Source organism: Rhipicephalus sanguineus, chromosome 9 (assembly GCF_013339695.2).
Source record: "Rhipicephalus sanguineus isolate Rsan-2018 chromosome 9, BIME_Rsan_1.4, whole genome shotgun sequence".
In the NCBI taxonomy this organism is placed as follows: domain Eukaryota; kingdom Metazoa; phylum Arthropoda; class Arachnida; order Ixodida; family Ixodidae; genus Rhipicephalus; species Rhipicephalus sanguineus.
Window position 1 is genome coordinate 28,502,220 of NC_051184.2, and position 23,993 is coordinate 28,526,212.

At 43.2% G+C, this 23,993-nt stretch overlaps 2 protein-coding genes across 10 annotated transcripts in view; one reads left to right on the top strand and one right to left on the bottom strand.

Moving 5' to 3' along the window:
- The first annotated feature begins 861 nt into the window (after positions 1–861).
- LOC119405411 (uncharacterized) overlaps positions 862–23,993 on the top strand; it is a 53,779-nt gene continuing 30,647 nt past the window's right edge. Inside the window, exons 1-8 of the mRNA XM_037672249.2 lie at positions 862–1,284; positions 2,578–2,637; positions 2,804–2,863; positions 3,647–3,706; positions 5,964–6,109; positions 7,503–8,280; positions 9,274–9,399; positions 9,506–9,558. Coding sequence (XP_037528177.1) covers positions 2,581–2,637; positions 2,804–2,863; positions 3,647–3,706; positions 5,964–6,109; positions 7,503–8,280; positions 9,274–9,399; positions 9,506–9,558 — 1,280 coding nt within the window. The 5' untranslated portion in view covers positions 862–1,284; positions 2,578–2,580. The remainder of the gene's footprint in view (positions 1,285–2,577; positions 2,638–2,803; positions 2,864–3,646; positions 3,707–5,963; positions 6,110–7,502; positions 8,281–9,273; positions 9,400–9,505; positions 9,559–23,993) is intronic.
- The window catches only part of LOC119404863 (zinc finger protein 358), a 29,653-nt gene continuing 16,632 nt past the window's right edge, over positions 10,973–23,993 (bottom strand). For 3 of the 9 annotated variants that reach the window (XM_037671546.2, XM_037671542.2, XM_037671543.2), the window contains 6 exons: positions 23,731–23,790; positions 23,388–23,447; positions 20,633–20,692; positions 20,168–20,262; positions 16,122–16,839; positions 10,973–14,128 (listed from right to left, as the gene is read on the bottom strand). In XM_037671546.2, coding sequence (XP_037527474.1) covers positions 14,033–14,128; positions 16,122–16,839; positions 20,168–20,262; positions 20,633–20,692; positions 23,388–23,447; positions 23,731–23,790 — 1,089 coding nt within the window. In that variant the 3' untranslated portion in view covers positions 10,973–14,032. Of the gene's footprint in view, positions 14,129–16,121; positions 16,840–20,095; positions 20,263–20,632; positions 20,693–23,387; positions 23,448–23,730; positions 23,791–23,993 lie in introns of those variants that run through there. The other 6 variants (XM_049419037.1, XM_037671548.2, XM_049419036.1 and 3 more) reach the window with 3 other exon arrangements.

Below are 23,993 nucleotides of genomic sequence, written 5' to 3' on the forward strand. Positions count from 1 at the left end.
GTTGTAACATTATAGCCGATAAATGAGTACAGTGTATTTATTAGAAAGTTATAATTTTCACTTTTGTTTATGCTGCGACAGGCCCAATGGGAACCATTATTTATTTATTATTTATTACAAATAATTTCAGAGCCCGAGGGCATTACAGAAAGGAGTGGTTAATACAAGTGTGCAATAATACAATTTATGAAAATGCAAGTTAATAAAATGCGGCATCTTGAATGGCACTTTTGAAGCTAGTGTCAGTAATGGCAGCAATGAAAACCCGCCACGGTGCTGGTTACGGTGCTCGACTGCTGACCAGAAGGTCGCGGGATCGAATTCCGGCCGCGTTTTCGATGGAGGCGCAAATGCTTGAGGCCCGTGTACTTAGATTTAGGTGCACGTCAAAGAACCTCGGGTGGTCAAAATTTCCGGAGCCCTTCACTACGGTGTCCCTCATAAAATTCATATGGTTTTAAACTCCCAACAATTAAAAAAATCGCACTAATGGAGGCGGGAAGGTGGTTCCGTCCTGTGCTGTGGTCTATTTATTGTCCGGCACCCATCAGATGCTTTAGCTTTCTTTTTTATGATTACACACAAAACAAGACACTTCAGGCTGTGACGTATTTGAATGGTGTTGACGTTTAGCAGCTCTGTCGTCTGCTGTCACTTGCACGTGCTACATGTAAACAGTAATGTCCATTGTGGTGGGGCTGGCTTGCTGATGCTGGATGACGAAAACTTTAACAATAATATATAGGGTTTTACGTACCAAAACTCTTTATTTAAAACTAAACTATTTTACTCGCGTTTTTCACCTGTAAGTGGAGAGCGTTAACACTGTATGCGAAGGAAACAAACAGAAAAGTGCCTTTTGCGAGCCGCGTGCCCTTACAAACATGGTGCCTATGCCGTAGGTCAGTACATTTTTTTTTTTCCTCGCTAAGCGTCGAGGTATGGTTTGTATGGATTTCAAAACCACTGCACTGCTAAGACTGCTAACCAAAGCAAGCCATTTCATTGGCTGAATAGCCTAGAATAGTGCGAAGTCGCGTAATCGTTTATGAATGAACTTCATCCGTGATGTAGAGGCGTAGAGCTTACGGCATAAGGACCGCTCCGATGCTGTCATCGGTGGAGTCAACTAGTTGATAAACGCGTGGAACAGAAGCATCACAATTCAGTGGACAGAGACGGGAGGCAGACATCGCTAGCTTACAGGTGATTACTAGCCGTCGGCGCTGCGCGCACAAGATCGAAGGACAAGGCAGGGATCCGAAAGAAGAGCCGAAGTAAAAGGTAAAGAAATTTTCGAACAGGGATGTCGCTGGAGCGAAACCATCTCTTCCATCTTTTTTTGAACTTCTGCGTTATTTGGATAACCAGCCGTTTGGTCATTTACGTGTATGTTATCTAGAGCCCCCCGCCTCGGCGAAATTGTCAAGCATACACCGCAGCTATCGGATTAATACAAGTGCTTCGCCTGCTAGAGTAACAAGACTAAAGAGGCACAGGCACGCTTTTGGCTCTGTGCTTGGCTGGCAAACTGGCATGTTAAGGATATAGTTTGAACACACAAAATTGCAAATGCTGAAGAAGCAGTGCATAACAAAAGTGATAGTGAATAAATGGGCAGAATTATATAAACCATGCGATTCCTTTAATGATGTTGCACGAAAAGTAATCAACGTGAGGCAAGCAAGAGTTTGCATCATGTAAAACATTAAACACATCCCTCTGGCTTAACTACAGCCTTCTGCACTTAAAGGCAAATCAGTTAGTTTAATAAGTGGCACTTATGTAAGTCTACTTTGTATTAGAAACTGCTAATCAATCAAAAAGAAAATGTTTTACTCGCTTATTTCTCCGTAATTGGCTGCTTCTCTTGCTGATTTTACTTCTTGCCTCCAGCTCTGTATCTCTTCAGGCACTTCTGTGCTTTCTTCTTTTTTTTTAAGCTGTGCCCTTGTGTACAATTTGTGCATACCAATTTACAAGCATGAACCAACTCGCTCAGCAGCAAGCTTTATCTCTTCTGTTTTGTGCCTTCCAAAAAGGGTCACATAAGCAGTGACCCGTATTCTATGTTGGCAAAACCGGAAGCAGAATCCATAAAGCGGTTTATGATGCAAAAGAAAATCTTGCCGTAATAAGCTGAGCAAAAGGTATGCCAAAGATGCTGGAGGTTAGCGTGTACGCATTAATTTTTATGTCCTGGAAGACACGTTGGCTCCAGCATAATTCTACGGCAAGAAAAAACAATGGCATAGTATAATTCAAAAGACCTTGTTCTAGTTGGTTAAAACTCTTAGAAGCAGTTGCAGCATAAGGACTTTATGAATTGATGAATTGTTGCCTGTAGTGCACAGTATTCAGTTCATTGTTTTTTGGGTCATCTTTATTGGCATTACGGTGACTTCTTTAAGCGTCAATTAGAGATAAAACAGGTAATAACAGACTGATGTGTTTCACACTAGCATGCCTAAGTTAACTTGTAGAACGAGGCTCTTTTCTCAGTATGAGCACATGCTTCAATGTACATGGTGTGTCCCAAACTCAACTCATAAATCTAAAAGAAAAGTTCTCTTTCAGGGCATGACGAGTGTTAGCATCAAGGTAGAGCCGAGTAGCCCTCCAACCATGCCACATGCTGTGAGTGAAGTGCATTTTCTTCGTTTCGATTCTGCGATTTTATGCCGGCAATATTGTTAAGCCTGTGGGTTGATGAGGCAGTCAGAGACAGATCATCAGCACGTGGTTCAACGTACATGGTTTGTCCCAAACTCGACTCAGAAATGTAAAAAAATATCTCTTTCAGGACACAATGGGCATTAACATCAAGGTAGAGCCGAGTAGCCCTCCAGCCACGCCACCTCCTGTAAGTCAATTGTATTTTTGCGTTTCGATTCTGTGATTTTATGCTGGCAATACTGTTAAGCTTGTGGGTTGACGAGGCAGTCAGAGACTGATCCTCAGCACGTGATTCAGCATACATGGTTTGTCCCAAACTCGACTCAGAAATGTAAAAAACGTATGGCAGCTCCACTACTGCAAGACCTGAGGAAGTGCATAGCACGGACACCCAGCAATTCTCATTTGTAAAGTTCCTTCTGCTCCGTTTACTGGAGTGTCGATAACGCCAATGGTTGAGGTAGGCACGTAGGGTTTCCCCGGCACAAGAAGAATATTGTTAGGGAGACTCGCAAACTTGGTGTGTGACATCTGCGCTACATTTTGCGGTGCTTTATCAACTTCCTGCTTGTTATGGCAGTTGAGATACACATCGTCTGCAGCGAGTTCCGTCAGGTTGTTTCCCCCATCAGATGTAACGATGCAGCGCCCGCGGAGCACAAGAGGAGGGGCATTCGCTTGCTCGGTGAGGCGGTGGCGCCCTCTCTTGCATGTTGCTGGAGTCACACGCATGTTTCCGAAGCGTTTTTAGCTATTTTAACCTAATTATTGCGATTACTTCTTGGGTATTTCTGTTAATTATATAGTTTTAGACCTTGTTTATTCGTTTTGACCAGGTTTTGAGCATTGCTAGCCTTGTTATGGCCTGTATTGAGCACTTTACTGTGAGCGTGATCACGCCACGAGATGTATGGATGAATGACAAGCCGGGCCCATAAAGTGCTCCGCATTTAAAAAATATCTCTTTCAGGGCATGATGGGTGTTGACATCAAGGTAGAGCCGAGTAGCCCTCCATCCACGCCACCTCCTGTGAGTGAAGTGCATTCTCGCATTTCGATTCTGTGATCTTATACTGGCAATATTGTTAACCTTGTGGGTTGATAAGACAGTCGGAGACAGATTCAAGAGCTCAATGTTAACATTTTGACAGAGATCTGTCTGGCTGAGCGAAAGAATTCTAGATGTTCAAACGCCTCCAGTCACAGCGCCCAGCCAGTGGCAGGATTTGCCAACGCAGGATTGATGTGAGAAGAACGGAAATGCAGGGCAGCACTCTTGCAGAGCACTGTGAGAAGTGCGACCATGGAATCGATAGCGATGGAGCTTCTGTGATAAACACTGAAATGAACCCAGGAAGGAGACTTTTACTCGAATTGTGACACATTCAAAACACCCCTGGAAACGGTGCCCCTGTATATGAGGACGGCCCTCGGGATGCAATGGAAAGGAAGAGCCAAGTAGACAGAACAAGAAACGATGCCAATTCCACAAACAATGCACTCAGCTCCTGAGGCAGGGACCGAACATTTCCCAAAACATTGGGTCCATTTTACAGACTGTCGCTTTGGCCATTTCAACATCTAGAAGAAATCAAGGTTGCAACATTCTATTTTGTGGCAACCAGGATCCTTTCTAGCATGCTAAAGAATAGTGCTTGCCATATAAAGGAGTTCCATATGAAGAAATGGGTCCGGTGTTGTCTTGTAGTCTTTAGAAGCTCATATTGTACCATGTTCTCTAACTATTGGCACAATGTGGTTGGTGAGTTCATTGAACCACATGCTCTACCGCTCCGCTGTGCGTGTCTGGGAAGTTTCTCGCTTTAAGGGGACACTAGAGAGGAAAACGATATTTCTTATGTTAGTAAATATCTCTTTCACCATTCCAAAATCACCACGCTTGCTGCAATGAGACACGTTGAAGTTCCCATACCAAATGCCATTACGTCATACATTTGGTGGCTTCTACTAGGCTCCTGTGTAGTTCCTAATCGGTAAAAATGAAGTACTTGCCCTCTGAGGCTGCTTAACATAACGTTTCAGGAAACTTCGTTGAGCCCGTGTCACCAAAATCCGAAAAATACGCTTTGAAATCTGTGACGTCACGCACATAGATTTCAGTGTGAATTTATAAATGCATCTTCGTCCTTGATTTTCTCCTCTGTTAAAAACCTGTGGTGGCGAAATTAACAACAGTAGAGTTCTCAGAGTACACTTTATCAATCTAAAGCGATTCAGTGCTTCACTTTAGTGTCCTTTTAAGCAGTATTGGACATTTCTTCTTCAGCAACAATTAAGCTTCTCTAATTTTTATTTTTCAAAGCTCTTCACTGAAGGTGATGCTGCTCTTTTTTTGAAATCATAAGTTGTGTGTTGCTGTTTGCACTCACTTATACACTGCCCTTAGTAGAAAGTGCAGATGTGCCTCCAGTTCAAGCGAAGATGTGTAGGCTATATGTAGCTCAAAAGAACTAGTACGTACATGAGAAGGAAGCATGTCAATTTGTTCTTTGTAGTGCACAAGGGCTTTGCTGAATTGGAGGGTTCGACGACTTGCAACTGCCTGCATGTATCATTGCAGCTAAGTGACAACGTGCCAGCTCACTGCATAAAAGTGTGCAAACTGTACTTGCACAGTTGTCTTCCGTATATGGGCTTGTCTTGGAAAAATACTTGTCAGGACTGCAGCGATAACAATCGGGCAAATGCTACCCTGTCACTTTATCTAGTGAGTTCACATTGTGCAACTCCCTGCTTCATTCTTTTAAATATACTTTATTGGACATACTTTTACTTAATCAAGGGCCAGGGCTCACATTTATGTTTTTTCATATATGTGAATACCTTGTGTCAATCAAAGTACTGTATGTCAACACAATATAAACCACAAATAAACTGCTCTGTTAGTAAGTCCCAAAAATTGGCACATTCACACGTGAAAAACCCGACGTAAGGATAACCAATGTTATTTCTTCTACTTTATGCATTTTTTTTTTGTTGGTGATGCTACTTTAGCTTGATAGGCTTGTCCTTTGTCTCGATAAAGTCAGGTGGATGATCAGAACATTGTGTGTGTGCATTTGTGGGCCTTTTTTTATGTGCTCGTATTTCACTGTTTCCACTTTGAATGTGGTCAACCAACTAGCAGATGCTTTCACCTCGCAAGGAAAGAAGATCGTTATTATTCAAAGCAGACTTCAAAAAGTATGCTGACCAAGGGACATGAATAGTGACACATTACGGTTGCACTGTATTGGGAACATAAAAATGTGCATCCTATTTTATAGGATGCTACTAAATCCTGTTTTGTGGACATGGATAGAAATGGGCCATCTGAGGCTGCAGCACTTCTGCCTACGATCGTATCCGTAAGCACATCTACAAACAGCGCTGAAACTTCAGAAGGCGCTGCTGTATTGGATGGCAACATAAGGTAAGCTGTGCCTGCTTCGTTAAGACAGGATAGAAGGTGGTGGTTGATGTAATGCATTTGATTACTTTCTCTCTGACATCCAGCCACGACCGTTGCAATGTGTACTTCTAGTACTTACAATGAGGCAAGTTACTCACCACTTGCTGTCATGTGCCACTTAAATGCTGCAGTAGGCCTGTGACAACAGCGTTATTCTTGAACTCCAGGTTGCAGGCTTGTAACCCACGTGTGCTGCCACATTTCTATGACGATGAGATGCGGAAGCGCTTCGGTACATAGATTTACGTCGACAGTAAAGAACCCGAGATGGCAGAATTAATCTGAAGTGTCTGACTACAGTGTGCTTTACAATGGAGTTGCATTTTTTGCACATAATACTTCCGAATTGAATCTTTATGACACCCAGTCAGACTCTGCCACGGTGGTGTAGCGGTTACGGTGCTCGGCTGCTGACCCGAAGGTCGCGGGTTCAATCCCGGCCGCGGCGGTCGCATTTCAATGGAGGGGAAATGCTAGAGACCCATGTACTGTGCGATGTCAGTGCACATTAAAGAACACAGGATGGTCAAAATTTCCGGAGCCCTACACTACAGTGTGCCTCATAACCTTATCCTTAACCTTATCGTGGTTTTGGCACGTAAAACCTGAGATATTATTATTATGACACCTAGTCAGGACAGTCACGTTCAGGTGAGGGCACAATGCAAAAATGCTCGTGTAATTATTTCCACGTTGTAGGGATATGGGATACGGTGCTGTGCCTGTGCAAAGCATATTTAATGGTTTCCACAGAGCTTTTCGAGAACTTTTTCCCAACTAGAGCTTCAAAAATGCTGCAGGATCAAGCAGGGGCTAAGAAAGAAGTAGTTACATATATATAATTGCAAGTAGTACTTCAAGTAGCTCGGCTCATTTTATGCATCACCAAAGAACTACTCAAAAGGAATGGATAAATAAAGAAAAGTTACTAACGTACTCGAGCCACAGCTTCTGCCTCGGAAAACTAGGGCTAACCTAGTGTGGGAAGAGAGGTAAGCTGCGGTGGCAAAGGTTTTCATGTTCTTTGCGTGCATCGCATAATAATGATAACATCGTTATCAGTTGTGTTTCTTTTTATATAGTTATTGGGGGGCGAGGGTGGTACCAAATTGAGCATGCTCAGTCCTGCTGTATTGTGATTTTAAAGCTGTTGATATCGATAAGTAAGCCATTAAACTGGATAGCATCTGTCTAGCTTGTTTTTTCCGACATCTGATCTCGGTTGCAACAGCACTAACGCAGCTGAAATGTGACTGTATTCATCCTGCTATCATTGTGATATCTTTACAAGTGTCCAGCAGCGTTATGCATGACCAGTCAAGTAAATTCATTATTTTCTTTCTTAACTGTCCAGAACCTGTGAAGAAGCTACAGAATCGCAACTGACGACGCCCGGAACTAGGGTTGCCAACCGCAACGTGTGCGACGTATGTGGGCAGTGCTTTACAACCAAAGGCTCCCTGAACAGGCATCGAAATTTGCACACGGGCGAGAAGGCACACATCTGCTCCGTCTGCGGCCACAAGTTTGCCACAAGGTCAAATTTGGCCACACACGTGCGTGTCCACACGGGCGAGAAACCATTCGCCTGTTCAATCTGCGGCCGCAAGTTTGCTGACAAGACTGCCCTCAATAGACACCACCGTTACATACATGTGGGCGAGAGGCCCTACACTTGCTCTGTGTGTGGGCTGAAGTTTCCTGATAAGTCCGTACTAGTTAGACACGAACGCTTGCATACGGGTGAGAAGCCGTACGCCTGCGAAATGTGCCCTTCGAAGTTCTTTAGGAAGGATGACTTGGGCAGACACATGCAGCTGCATGAAAGTGGAGTAGATATGTACAACTGTATGGAGTGCGGCAAGGCCTTCAAGAGCGAGAAATCTATGTTGCAGCACATAAAGTGGCACAGGGCAGAGAAGCCATACGCATGCCACCTTTGCCCTGCCAGATTCACAGAGGAAAAACGTCTAGAATATCATATGTCGACGCACAGGAGTGAGTATATCATAGGAATACCATACGTCAACGCACAGGAATATCATATGTCGACGCAAAAGAGCACCGTGGCGAGCACAGACAGCACTCTGGAAATCATGATGCCGAGTAACTCTTCAACCTTTCTGCCTGCAGTAAGTAAAATTCTTAATGGAATTGTGCAATTTGTTTTTCGTGCTTCAGTTCATATTGAATTGGAAATATTACTTTGCGTTTGAAGAGGGCAATTTTTTAGTCATGTTCACTGGACCAACTGGCTCTTTGAAAAACCGGCAGCGCTAATGTTATGGCATGCAAGTTCCCCACATCCTGTGCGTCAGGTCGACACAGAATAACCTGTGCAACGAACGTTCTGGTGACACTGCTGTTAAATGGTGTTATATGGTAGCAATACGTGACTTCATTCATTTTAGTGCCACATGATCACGAGTCATCACAGATAGCCGTTGTAGTAATTTAACGAACGGCCGTATGTGTTGGCCTGTTGAGCTTGAGGTTGCTTTGGTACAGATTTCGATGTGCATGAAATACAAGACCATTTACGTGGCTTGATGAATAAGTTGTAGGAGAAAGCGTTATCTGTGGTCTCATGTCTCGGAAGAGTGCAGACAACCATCGATTCAAGCTTTGTGAGCCTCAGAATCGTCTCAGCCCTTGCGCCATGTAATCAGGAAGGCCTGCTCCCATGCACGCTCATACGCATATATTCAATTCCTTCCTAGGGGTTGTGATTGCAGTGCATACATGAAAGCTGTTGCCTTCACTTATTTTTCATTAAAAACATTGGAAAGTTTACCTCTTTAACACATAATTTAATACATAATTTAATAAATAATCATCTTTAATACATTATTTTCACGCATTTAATTGCTAATGCCTGTCAACTTCCAGCTTCTTGCATCTCATGTTAGCCTTTCTGATGTTTTCTTGCTGTAGCTTTAAAAGGCTTTTATACCAAATGAATTTAGGTTCATTTATATTTTCATTACATTAGCTCACAGTGTCTAAACAATTCTGTGGGCATTCTTTTTCGACATCAGGTCTGTTTGACATTCAAGAACATGCATCAGTCAATCCTCTCGCATTCCTTTGCAGCATTGTTTTAAATTTGTGCTCATTGTTTTTAGGAAGACGTCAAAACGAATCGAACAAGTCTGACTGATGAATCACTTGACAGTAGCAGCATTGAAAGTTCAAGAGACATCACGGATAGCTACCTCACTGAAGCACACAGTAACATGATTGACAGGAATGTTTGTATAAGGCAATAAAGGAAGAGATGTTTATTCTAGTGTAAATGGCTGTCTTGCGACCATTGTATTTCCCTACATGTAAGCCTTTTGGTCTTAAATTACTTAGGACCTCGCCAAGTACGGCAACTCGAACTTATATGACGTCCAGGTTATCCAAAGGTAAGTAAAAACATTGGGAGTAGTGATTCACTGATTTAATTTCATAATACAGTAAAAACATTGGGAGTAGTGATTCACTGATTTAATTTCATAATACTTGAAGGTGTGCGAATGAGTTTCAAATTCGAATAGAATAATTTGATTAGACTTTCGAATAGCTAATATTCAAAGTTTCAAACACTTAAAGGGACACTAAAGGCAAATAATTTATGTCAGAGTGAAAGCTCAATGTATGACAACATCTAAAACGGCAATATTATCAACCGCAGTGCCCTACTTACCGAGAAATTAAGCTAAATGTACCACACAATGAGCGCCACGAGCGGGACATTTTGGAAATGATCCCGATGACGTGAGAGAGTCCGACTACAATTATTCGCTCGTAATCAAACTAGCTGCAATGAAAGAAGAACCTTCCGTGCATCAAGAAGCGTAATAAAATGCTGCTTGCTCAATTCTGTTTGATTCATGGAAAGAAGACCCTCTTTGGTGTTGCCATGGGGAACGGCGCGCGTGGTTCAAAGGTTCCGTTTTCGCCGAACTGCGCTTCCCCGGCGCCCTGCTTCGCTAACGCGGTCGCGTCTCAGTGGTAGTTTCGGTATCGTGTACTGCCACGTGTGCTTTGTGCGCTCGTTAAAGTCGCTCCGACAGAAAGTTCCAACAAAATGCCGCATGCATGTGATGTTGCCGGATGCCCGAATGGTGCACACTGCCGCGCAGTAAAGGCGGGCAACGCTGGGCACGGCAACAGTGACGTGAGAAAGACCGCTTTCAGGTGGGTGATTTGAAGTGCGCTAACGCGATGTGGACCACTCAAACGTGATTTTATTTCAAAATAAGCACTTCCTTGGCACAAAAGTGGCACTACGAGGTTTCTGGACCGCTATTTCAACAATCAACGTCGACTTAATATTTGCCTTTAGTGTCCCTTTAAAACGCAACAGTGGCCAATGGTGCAACTTGGTTAGGGTAGGGTGTAAAGGTGATGTCGTAACAATAGGCCTTTTGTTAAAACTTTTTTTTTTAAATTTTATTTTATCTCTCTCTGTCCTGTTTCCAACCCCTATGTCCCCACCCTCGTGCAGGGTAGCAAACCGGTTACCAGGTTAACCTCCCTGCCTTTTCCTATGTGTACTCTAAAGGAGATTATGTCATTTCCGCACGAAAAAAAAAAAAAAATGTCGGAAAGCCGTTAAAACCTTCACAACTTCGATTCGAAAGTGAAGGCATGGACTTCTTGCATAGTTCGGTCGCGTATGCCGCAAGCGCCGTAAAACGTCTGTCATGTTTAAATTGCAGTGCCTTTAGCTCAGACTCACTGCTATGCTCAAGATCAGAGGCATAGCATTCCTATTTTTCTTGTGAGGGGGGAAGCCAGGCAGTGACGCTCCAGCGGGAGGGGGTGGAGGGGGGGAGTCAAAGTTGCTGTGTCCAGGGAGGCATACAGAATAAATCACTGTTGCTATTCAACTTCTACTAACACAGTTTACTTACCGTACTTAGTTTACTTCAGTTCACTTGGACAACTGCTTCATTTTATTTATTTATTTATTTATTTATTTAAAAGTACCTTACAGGCCCCTGGAGGCATTGCGTAAGGGAGGTAATGCAAAAAAATGTTACATTTGAACAGTGTACAAAATGAATGCGTATAAATACACAAGAAATACATAAGAACAGCAAAAAAAAAATGTTACAGAAACATATGCGGGAACGTAGTCAGCATTACGTTATACAATAAAGAGAGGCAAGGAAAGAATACACTTTCAATCACGACAGCGCATTTACACAACAAAATGTGGCACATAAAATACGAGCAATATAATTAAAGAACGAACGCGACATAACTCTGCTATTACAAAAGAACATGTGACGTAAAATTGCTCAGAAATAACAATAAGGCTATGAAAAGGACAATGCAATAGGTATGGTATCAATCATTATTTTAACAAATGTGTGGCAAGTAGATGCTTGAAGTTATCTTGGTTACTTACAAAAGCTATGGTGTTAGGAAGGTCGTTCCACAGGCGAATGGCTCTTGGAAGAGCGGAATAGTTAAATGAATTAGTCTTCCCGTAGATGCGCATGAAATTAAACTGATTGTATAAATGTTGTGACCTATATTGTGGAGTTTCAAGTTGCAAAAATGGTGACTCTGTGTTATAGATGTATTTATGAAACAATGATAGCAGGGCGATATCCCGACGATCATGCAAAGGATGAAGCGATAAGTCGAGTTTAATTTGTGTAATGCTTGTGTTATAGTCATAACAACGTGAAATGAAACGTGCAGGCCTATTTTGTATAGATTCGAGTTTTTCGATTAGATATTTCTGATGGGGGAGACCAAATGGATGCTGCGTACTCAAGCTGAGGTTGTACAAATGTTAGGTAAGCTAGTTTACGAATATCGTTAGTAGAATGATGGAACTTATGGTGTATCCAGCCCAATGATCTCGAAGCATTGCCGAAAATGTATTCAATGTGAGTTGACCATGAAAGGGTAGAAGTTAGATAAACGCCGAGATATTTATATTGTGTGTCATGCAAGATATTCGTGTTATTTATATGGTACAAAAATGTAGATGTAGTACGTTTTCGGCTAAAACAAATGATTTTACATTTAGAAACGTTAAGCTTCATTAGCCAAGTGTTACACCAAAGAGAAACAAGCTCAAGATCTCTCTGGAGGACTTGGTGATCGTCGTTAGTCTTAATAGGAGAATAAAGAATGCAGTCTCCTGCGAAAATGAGCACGTGTGTGGAAATATTACTCGGTACGTCATTAATGTATATAAGAAATAATAATGGCCCAAGAACGCTTCCCTGTGGTACCCCTGAAGTAACACTAGAAAGAGGAGATGAAAAATTATTAACTACTGTGAATTGTTGACGATTGTACAAAAAATTACGGATCCATGTTAGGGTAAGAGTCTAGTTTTAGAACAGATAACTTAAAAAGCAAGCGGCGATGTGCTACGAGATCAAATGCTTTTGAAAAATCTAGGAAAGCACAATCAGTTTGTAGATCCTTGTCCATGTTAGCATGTAAATCGGTTGTTAATTCGAATAATTGTGTCTCGCACTCGCATGAGAAATTCCTTCGAAATCCGTGTTGATTTCTGAAGAAAAATTTGTTAGCTTCCAGATGGCTGTAGACATTAGATGAAATTATATGTTCTAGCATTTTACAGCAGATCGATGTTAATGATATTGGACGGTAATTTGCTGGCGAGTATTTGTTACCTGACTTAAATATGGGTTTAACCTTAGCTATCTTCCAGTCTAAGAATAGCATGCCTGTCTCTAATGATTGTATGAATATGTGTGTCAGGATTTGATTGGACACTCTGACCGTGTTTTTGAGGATTTTAGAATTAATATCGTCGACGCCACAGGATGCGGTTAGCTTAAGGTTATTTATTAGGCGTGCGACACCTTCAACCGTTACTTCTATGGGTGACATATATACGTAGTTTGATTCTGGTACTTCCGAAAGCTCAGACTGATCTTCTGTGGCAGTTTTAGCAGTATACTAGATGTCTGGATCAAATTTAGCCAACAATTGGCAACATTAAGGTTTCCGGCAAGGGTGGAGGGGCTTTACACCCCTTTAAAGATCCCCAGGAAGGGGGGGGGGGCGACAAATAAATGCACCTTGGTCTCACCCCCCCCCCCTACCCGGCCCTGTAACAAAAGCTACCACTCAAAATTAACCCTCCATCAAGGCCACCACTGAGCGTTTGTATTACCACTGAGAGAGACTAGTGTTACTGAAAAGGCGTGCACACAGGGTCCTGCCGTTTCCCCTTAATCATCTAAAGGGGACGTCAAGTCTGCCTCGTGCCTTGACTCAGTCGGACCTATCCCGTCATTGTTGAAAGTGCAGGGTTATGGTTACGCAGATTTTTGACGACAATGGTGGCCGAGGACCTCTGATGTTGCATTCTAGGAAGTGTTTATGCTAGCCACCTTTGCACCCAGACCAAAGGCAGGCCATCATGAGAGGCACATTATCCCTTTATTTTCACTTTTGCATCAATTGAGAAGATCTTTTTCGTTTACTTGACATGTACGGGGTGGGGAGTGGAGCAGTGAAACTTGGCTCCACCTAATGGAAAACCCAGGACACACCTATGATTACAAATGAGTGCAGTCCATTCATCATTTATTACCTAATGTACGAGATTTTAGAGCAATGCATGAATGAACAAATGAATCTTGGTGAAACAGCTACACTACACACTTCGCATCACTCCCAAGAGTTCGAAGCCAATCCACAGGATTGACTATGTTCTCAGGCAGGGGGGCCATCGACCGTGCGGCTGATGAGGTCAGTACGGAGCACACGCTCACTCGTGCGGGCTTGCGTGAATCCACACTTGAGGTGGACATGCCGCCGCTCTCTAAAGTTGAACGCTACATGCTTCCTGGTGCTGCTTCACTGAAAACCACTCAGCCCATCCATGATGCCTCATGAAGTTTCAGTGCTGCTTGACTGTGGCGTTACGCAGGTGCTCCTGTCAACGGCTGCTTCAGCTGGTCCTTCTTCATTCATGTTGACGTCATCCTATGAAACGATGAGCAAAAGTTTACAGCAGTGTCATTAAGTAATTTAACAGACTTATTAATGCATAATGCTTCTTGATGGCACAAGGGCAAAAAGTTCCCAGAGAGTGCTGGGACAATGTTTCAAATAGCAACAAAATTTTTATTGCGGTTCAGTAGATTCCAGCCATTCCCTAATTTCGAAAGCGCTGTCGCAAGCTATTAGCAAAACGCTGCCTCATTCATAGAACGTAAACGCATACAACTCTCAGGCTCAAAGAACTTAAAGTGATGGTTGTCTGAACTCTTGTGAGACACGAGACTACAAATAATTAGGGGTGTGCGAATATTCGAAATTTCGAATATTTTTTTAATAGTGTTTGCTATTCGATTCGATTCGCACTGGAATTTTATTATTCGAACTATTCGAACTTTCCAAAAACAAATACAGTCAACGTCCGATTGAAAGTGACCCCTTCAGATTTTCAATATGCTTCACCTCATTACATTCTCGTATTGCGGCAAAGCTGCCTTTAAAGCTCCATTACGGTCGAACCTTGCGAAGACAGTCAACGTCCGATTAAAAGTAGCCCCTAAATTTTCAATATACTTCACCTCATCACACCGTGGTATTGCGGCAAAGCTGCCTTTCAAGCTTCGTTACGGTCGAACTTTGCCAAGGCAGTTATTGTCTGATTGGAAGTGGTCCCTAGATTTTCATTATGCTTCACCTCATCACACTCCGGTATTGCGGCAAGGCTGCCTTTCAAGCTCTTCTACGGTTGCAAATTTACTAACTCAAGGAAACGCTGGCTCCAACATGGAGATGAAAGATGTGGCAGAGGTAGGGGCTCAATGCTGTTTTGGACATGAAATTTGGGCAGGAATCTGAAAAATCGGAAGCTGAAGCTTTTTAGCATCCAAAATTTCAGATGTTCTTATATATCGACGTCTACAGGGCAGATTTGGAACTCCGGACTTGAAGGGAGCACACCCTTGTCCGCCACATAAGTTGCGCTTCCACAGAGGTTGAAAGAGGAGGAGAGGCTGAGGAAATGGCATCTTTGCCCATCACGCGTAAAGTGTTGTCGGCAACACTTTGGTTGCACCAAATCATGTACATAAATAGAATTCGGCCTCTACATTGCCTCATTCTTGATAAGACAACTATGAAACACCAGCCCGCCAGTGCTTCATCAACCTAGCAAAAAGAAACGCTTTTATGTTGCTATCTCATAAGAATATGCTTAGGAATCCTCTCAAACCTTTCTTTCCTGCAATTGCGCTTCGAAGTATTAGAAAAATATTCCAAAATTTTCGATTCGATTCGCACCCAAAATTTTGCTATTCGCACAGCTCTACAAATAATGCTTTCTCTTAAAAATAATTTAACAAAGCAGATCTGTGTTATTGCATTTCACGTACACTGAAATCAGCTTCAAAGTGAACCTCGATCTCAACATGATATATGGTGTTTATTGGTGCAAAGGACATATGGTGGCCAAAGAGTGCCAGAACATGATAACGAATGTGAACAATGGTTATGTTAAGTGGCTGTATACGGGCCTAAAATTCATGTGCTAAAGGTGGATAAAACACATAAGTATTAAAATCATGACAGTGACATGAAATGCGTGAGTAAGAATGAATGGCAGGTAGTTGCGGTAATAAAAGTATGGGGGTATGGTATTAGCATGAATGCTCAAGCTCAACAAGCCAAGACTATGGCCATCCACTAAATTATTAGAACAGGCATGAGTTGACTTATGAAGATGTGATGCCAGGACAAATAAAGTCACCTACTACCATCCAAAAGCAGCATCACTGGCACATTTGGCACCTGAAGCATAGTATGTGAGGAAGTTGCATGCCATAACCTATGTACTGCCGGTTCGTCAGCATGAACAGGACTAGAATAATGCCCTCTTGAAACACAAGGTAACAATATCCGTTCGATTTGAACTGCAGCATGAACAACAAAAGATCTGTGCAATTCCACATTGCATTTCACTTACAGGAGGAAGAGTGGCCAGAGAGTCACTTGTCGTGATTTCCCTGCTGCTGCCTGTGCATGCGACAGTGCTCTCGACTCCACGGTGCATCCGGCGCATGTGCTTATGAAGGGGTGGACGCCTGGAATAGCGTTTCTCACACATAGGACACTTGTGCTCTTTCTCATCCATGTGAGCCAGCAGATGACTTTTCAGATGGCATTTCTGTGTAAACTTAGCTGAGCAAAGGTGGCACGGGTATGGCCTTTCCTTCTTGTGCCACTTCAAGTGCTGCTGCAGAGATCTCATGCGCTCGAAGGTTTTCCCACACTCTGGGCAGTGGCACATCTCTACTCCCCTGGCATGCAGCTGCTTGTGTCTGTCCAAAGACACCTTCATGCGGAATTTGGATGGGCATACCTGGCACGCATACGGCATCTCACCTGTGTGCACGTAACTGTGTGCAACGAGTGTGGACTTCTTGGCAAACTTTTGGCCGCAGTCAAGGCAGGCATGAGGCTTCTCACCCGTGTGGAGACGCTGGTGCTGTGCGATAGATGCCGGAGAAACAAACTTGCCACAAACGGGGCAGGCGCACCGTCTCGCATTGCGGTGTGTCACCTGATGACTTGTCACACAGTCTTTGTCTCCAGCGTTCCGCCTGCAAATGTCGAGCTCGGACCAAGTGCCGATGCTAATTCTGGGCTTTTCGGGTAGTGATTCCGCAGTACCTTCAGGCATCCTGGACATGGAAATAATAATAATAAGCGCCAACTTACAAGATTGGTAATTGCATCACACTATGAGAAACTTACAATGGTCTTATAGGAAACTGCATAATAAAGACAATTTCTTTACAGCATAAAATTACGAGCCCTTCCCCTATTGGGAAAATGGGGGCAAGCAAAGCTTGGTATGTGTGCCTGACCTACTAGCTTTCTTCTTTCTATCACACTTCACAATGCTCCCTTTCAATTTTTTTCCTTCCTCCATGCCAGGAATCGAACCTTCACCCACGTGCTTAGCAGCGCAACACTTCTGCTGCAACAGGCAACTATGGCAGTTATGCACAAAACAGTGAAAGGCAACAATGAAATGTGGCAACGTGGAATGACAATTAAGTGACCTCGATAAAAGATCAGATCGCCATATCAGAAATGGCTGATCGTCGGCAAGCCCACGATCAAGAGAGCATCAATTATTGGAAAACGGCGCGTGCGAATGAGCATGTCACCGGGGCGCCTACGAGCGCAAGATTTGTGTACACTCGCCTGAACCAGGTTTTTCGCAAACTATGCCGCCGCCACCGAACCTGTAACTCATAGAAGCTTCGCTTAAAAAACTGTTTCACGTCAGACAAGACATGGAGAAAAGTGAAACTAGACAAATGTCACCTACTTCAGAGGTTCACTCACGCACAGCGATAGCTCGGAACCCACTTCCTTAGAGCACAGCATGACTGAGTGTGGTGACTGGTAGCGCTTGTATAGCAGCATATTCGATTCACATTACATAAATTAACACCCCTCCCCTTTACCTGCCCCCTCACTCCACCCAAAAGAAGAATAAGTGAAGATGTCAATGAAACCCTTTTTTGTTTATTGCCCCAAGTGTTTAACATGGTTAGCTTAGCTTTGTCGTGGTTTATGCTGTAAGTGCCGGTAGGTTGGGAGCTTTTTTTCATCTTACATATATGCATTAGTATAGACGAATTCCGTGGTTATGCCTGCAGATAACACTGCATTTGCAAATGTTGCACGTAGTGTTCACGTGACGTCACCTCCGCTGCTGTCACCCTCTCCCGCCATCTCCGAGTACCTACCGCAGTTTATGTGCTGAAGCGCGAAGTGTTGATGGGTTGTCCGCTGTTGCTGCAAGGAATGTCGAAAATCAAGCAGTGCGGTGTTTTGTTGTCACACTTCAACGAGCTTTTAGGACCAGGAAGACCTCGACTGTTTGCTCAACACAAGACTATAGTATCAAAATGTGCGACACATCGACCCGTACCGGATTTCCATCAGCAGAGATGCTACCGCCAACACTGGCTTGTTGCCTGCCACGTCCTGTGCGAGCAGGGCGTATTTAATTACCTTGTTTTCACTAACTTTCATGGCCCAAGAACAAGTGAAAGCCCAAAGTCCCTCGAGGCCCACATTGTTTTACGAGTGGATGAGTCAAGGGTACTGCAGCGAAGCAGCTCCCATCAAAAAAGAGTCATTGTGAGAGAGAGGCAAGTTTACAGGAGAGGCAGCCCACGCCACTGAAGTATATAGTTCATGCAGCGCGAAATTGAGACTTCCTGCATGTTTTAAACAGTGATGATGCTGAGGCTCTTTGATCGGCACTCGTGGAAACAGCCGGGGGAAAAAAAAAGATTATGTGAGTGCAAGGTAGAGACTTCGCACGGTATGTACCAGTAATGGCATTGCCTGTAACTTTTCTCTGTCTCGTATGTTTTTGTTGCTTTTTTTACATTGTTGTGCGCTAATGTGAAGTGGCACCCCTGCATGCAAATGAAGACTGATTTAGATAATTAGGTAACGCTTAAAAAAAACAGAGAGGTTACCTGAGCCCCCAGTCGAACCGATCGGAAGGTTAACCTAGGGGACTCATTTGCGCTGTACTTCAAACTGCCAGTGAATCCAACTTGCTTGTTTCACATCTTGTTTCACAGTTTGCTTGTTTCAACGCAACCCCCTCGCCGCCACAACTGTCATCACGATTTCAACAGCCTCTCTTACCTGCTGAGTGTTCCCACAGCGGTCATAGTGAAGGTACAGGGTAATCACGGTAAGCTATCTCGATTTACGGGTAAATGCTTGGATAGCATTTATCTCTAATGAAGTTATGTCTGAAGATGTGAATATTTACTGTCAAAGTTCTTCAAGTCATTTCTGTTACTCTGCACCAACCAAACACGCTGGTGCTCTTGAGAAAATCGCAATGTGTGTTCACAATGCCGGGTAATAACTTTGGGCAACATCCCCATGCTTTGCTCCCTGTTTGTGGGCTGCAAGATCGACTTGCTTCACCTGCAGCTTATAATTGCACAAACTTGCATCGTGAGGCCGAACTGACTGGGCACAAGCATGAGGAAACAACACGGCAGCGGTCAACGACAGCATCAGTAAGTACCCAGGCATGTCGGTGGAACATACCAGAAGTGACAAAGAAGCGCTCGGTGACGCATGTGCACAGTATGTGTAGTTTATGTAAGCCGTACATGTCTCCATGGCTATTTGCTTTTCATTGTGATCTGTGGAGTGACTGCCAAAATAGACTGCAGCAACCATGATGACATTGCCATGTCATACCGCCACAGCTGACAGCATACGAGACATGACACTGCATCCTACAATTCAAATAAGTACAGGGGCATATTTGCATAGGATCCCTGCGTGAATGTGGCTCACGTAACTGGGTGTCATAAAAATGTTGCTCCAGTGTCTAACGTGCAAAAGTCGAGAATGACTTGATCTTTTTTACACCATCCCACCATCAAAGTGCAACACGGCAGGCCAGCTCTGCCCCATTTGTCGGCCCTTCTACAAATATACTTCTAGAACACAACTGGGTGAATATATCTGTAGAATAACAGAGCGTTGGGTAAGTTGGCAATCCACTGTCAAGGGCATTTGCGCGAAAAAAACCCCCAAAAAACAGGGACATGAAGGAAAGAAAACACTGCACTTGTCTCGTGCTTTCTTTCTTTCATGTCTCTGGGTTTTCTTGTGTTTTTCTGCACAAGTGCCCTTCACAATACAGTTGTACATGACACAAGTCAGTATTACGAAATTAAATCAATGAATCACTACTCCCACTGCTTGTGTTCACCTTTGGATAAGTTGAACATCATCCTTGTGTTCTTAATAACTTGGAGTTGCTGTAAGTGAACTTGGCGAGGTTTTAAGCAACTTAAAACCAAAAGGCTCACATGTAAGGAAATACAATGGTTGCAAGACAGCCATTTACACTAGAATAAACCTCTGTTTCCTTACTGCCTTAGACAACCATTCCTGTCAATCATGCTGCGGTGTACTCCGGTTTGCGGCGTACTCCGGTGAGCTCACCCTGACTTGATATCCGTGATGTCTCTTGAACTTTCAGTGCTGCTACTGTCAAGAGCTTCGTCAGCGAGACTTGTTTGATTCGTCTTGACGTCCTCCTAAAAACATTAAGCACAGTCTTAAAGCAAAGCTGTTAAGGGACTTGGTTTGATTAACTGAAGCATGCTTTTCAACATAAAAAAAAATTCCAGCTCAATCTTTGTAATAATAATAATAATATCTGGGGTTTAATGTCCCAAAACCACGATATGATTACGAGGGACGCCGCAGTGGAGGGCTCCCAAAATTTCAACCACCTGGAGTCGCTAGTGGGAAATGATTAAACTAATAACTGTAAGAATATGAAAGCTATCCTTGGTGCTTTCAAGTGAATAATTACACCATCGGTCTGGTTGCCTTACAAACCCACAAAAATCACAACACTGTTCAAGGCGAGAGAACCAATACAGAAACAAGCCCTTTACTTACAAAAGCCAACGTGGGTTCAGGGCTGCTCTGTTCTGCCTTGATGTCAACACCTTCCATGCCCTGAAAAGATTTTTTTAAGCACACTTCTGAGTTGAGTTGGTAATTAACCATATACTTCGAACAACACCTGTTTGCCAAGGAAAGAGGCTGATTCCACATCAAATTTAAGTGTATCATTCTGTCAAATATTTTATCTTGATTTGATACTTAAGGAAACCATTGGACAGCAAATAAAAAAAAAAGATCCAAAGAATGAACGAACAGAATACCGCATCCTATCAACAACTGTTGTAGAAGTTAGGCTGCAATGTCATCTTCGAGTCTAGCTAAGTTGAAAAAGGTAGTTCATGTCATGAAAGTCTTCTCTCGTTATGAAAATATGCTTGAGCCTATGTGTTTTTTCGACAAATAAAATGGATGCTTAGACTAAACCACAGCATCTTTAGTATACTCTTCACTCAATTTATTAAGCAACATTTTCTCCTGGGCATCCGCGTTCGAAGTACACTGATGCTGAACGCAGGGACGGGTGCCCAAGAGCTGTGCTCTATTATACAGGGCAAGCAAGCCTCATAACTCTTGCAAGTTCAATGCCCATGGTTTCTTAAAGGAGAAACATTCCCTCCACACCTACTTTAGCATTACAGCACAGTATGGAATGACTTGAAAAGATGAGCATAAGTTTCGACCAGTAAACTCGCCAATAACATCGTGCCTTGCGTGTTCCCCTTCATAAAGGACTACCCAGCGGGGTTGCCACTGACTTTCGAGTAAATGTCGCCAAACGACGAGCAAAAAGTCGCCAAAACTCATTATTTTGTTACAAATTTCGCCAAAAAAAAGTTGCCATTCTTGATATGTGCGGGATACCCAGTAACAAAAATTTCCACTCACGTATAGCACCGTAGAATACAGTACCATCCATGACCCTCCAATTATATTGACGTTTCTCAATGCCAGTCGTATCGCCCGCTTCACCATGGGAGTGCATGGTGCTACTTCTCCGACTAGCCGCAATATGTGTGTGGTGGCGCAAGGGTGAATGAATGAAATGCTCATGATATCCTTCCATCCCTGTCCGCTCGTTTCAAAGGTAAAAGTGTGGTAAACCTTGGGCGAAAACCGTGAAAGCGTTGTTTGTAGACAGCTTTATGTACCCTTATATGAATTAAAAGGATTAAAAGGTTTATTAAAGATAACACGACAGAATTCTTACAGGAACAGATAATTAGTGAGTCTTACACCTATTCACTGTGAACTAACTAATATGATACCGGACGCCACTGACCCTTTCTTATAGTCACTTATATCTACACGTGTGAATCCGATGCGTTATTAATGAACAGGTAGACAATGTAAAACGTTATATAGCAATTGTTTTCTTTGCACACGCTCACCGAGAACAGTGGAAAATGCCTGAATAAATATTTTTTTATTGCACAAATAGCCGCGTATCCGCTTCTCTTCGCTATTCCAAAACAGTCTTTACGAGCTGAATTGGGGGTACTGCAACAGTGAATAACTCGCCAAGCTATTCAGAACAGTTGGAGTTTTGGCAGAAAAAAAAGGTGGGACCACGCCGCCAACTCGTCGTCTAGCCGCTTTAGAAGCGAAACTTTAGAGAAGCTGAAAGCACCGAAAGCCATTAACTTATAGTCAAACACCGCCACCTTGCGGTACGCAAGGCAGTACTCTGACTTCCATTTTGCTAGGATGTCACTGGGGGACGTTCCAGTACCTCCTGCATCTAGATGAATTGAGGAGCTCACAAGAGTTACAGGATGGACATACCAAATGACGCGTAATGTGCACATTTTTCTCGTGGGTCTCAAACCAAGAAAAATACAGAGAATGTTGCCGCTCATTCAGTGGGAAGACACTGAGCTTAGTATGCATAACTCAGTGGAGACCTAAGCCGAAAATCGCCAAAAATTCGCCATGTCGCCATTTACAGCTTTTGGTCGCCACGGGCCTCTACAATTTGCCAATTTGGCGAAAAGTAGCCACCACTGGCAACCCTGCTACCCAGTACAATAAGGACATAGGGGTACTGTGTGCAGCAAAGAAGGAGCATGAAGCTATGCCTAAACGGCCAATATGGAAACAGCAAGCGCTGCTTAGTTTCCTGCAATGTGTTTACAACCAGGGGTCCATACGACGTGAGTATCATGTAGGTCTGGTCGTCCTGTTATTTCTTACAAAATCTTGAATGCTGAAGTAGAGATTCGGCCTTTTTGTGGGTTTCTGAGTGCAGTTTGAGAGGCGCTCAAGATGATGACTGTGCCTTTGCATGTGACAATGCCAAGGACATTGGCCATTTTCTCCGCTGTTAATGGATCCCTCACCGGTATGGTGGCAGAGGCCAGCTAAACGTCTCGATTGATAGTCACGCTAATTGCATGAGCTCTTCCAGCTAGGTACTTTGCTGCACCTGTATATTGTGTGTTGGTGTCCTTTAGGCATATCTCACTTAGCAATTTTCTTGACTTGCTCAAGTGAGTTGGGAAACAGGTATAGACTTGGAACCACACACACGCACAGAGAAAAGAGCCTTATTCTCCATTCAAGTTCAGCTAAGCAGACGAGAGTGATTATTCCGGGTAACTGACTGTAAGATGCCGGAAAGTATCCTGGCTGCTAACAAACAAACAGTCATATCAATCGTCTGCATCTGGCTGCCTTAAAAGGCTACATAAAGAACAGTAGTGTCATCGCAAAACGAAAGAATCAAGACTGAAAAATGCACTTAACTTACAAAAGGCAACATGGGTTCAGGGCTACTTGGCTCTGGCTTGATGCCAACACATCTGAGCTCCTGAAAAAGATTTTTTTATGCACATTTTTTACATTAGTTGGGAAAAATACCACATACTTTGAAGCACACGAGCATGCTGAGAAAAGACCCCTATTTGCAATCCAACTTCATTTAAGCATACTAGTGCGAACAAATTAGAACCAAAGCTGAAAAAAATACCTGTCGCCACCAAATGAATAGTTATATCATTCATCTGCAGCTGGCTGCCTCATAAACACACACAAAGCACAGTATTGACGACATAAAGCCAGAGAATTAAAACAAAAAAATGCACTTTACTTACAAAAGGCAACATGGGCTCAGGGCTACTTGGCTCTGGCTTGATGCCAACACAGGTGAGCTCCTGAAAAAGGTTTTTTTATGCACATTTTTTAGATGAGTTGGGACAAATACCACATGCTTTGAAGCACACGAGCATGCTGAAAAAAGACCCCTATGTGCAATCCAACTTCATTTAAGCATACTAGTGCGAACAAATTAGAACTAAAGCTGAAAAAGATACCTGTCGCCACCAAATGAATAGTCATATCGTTCATCTGCATCTGG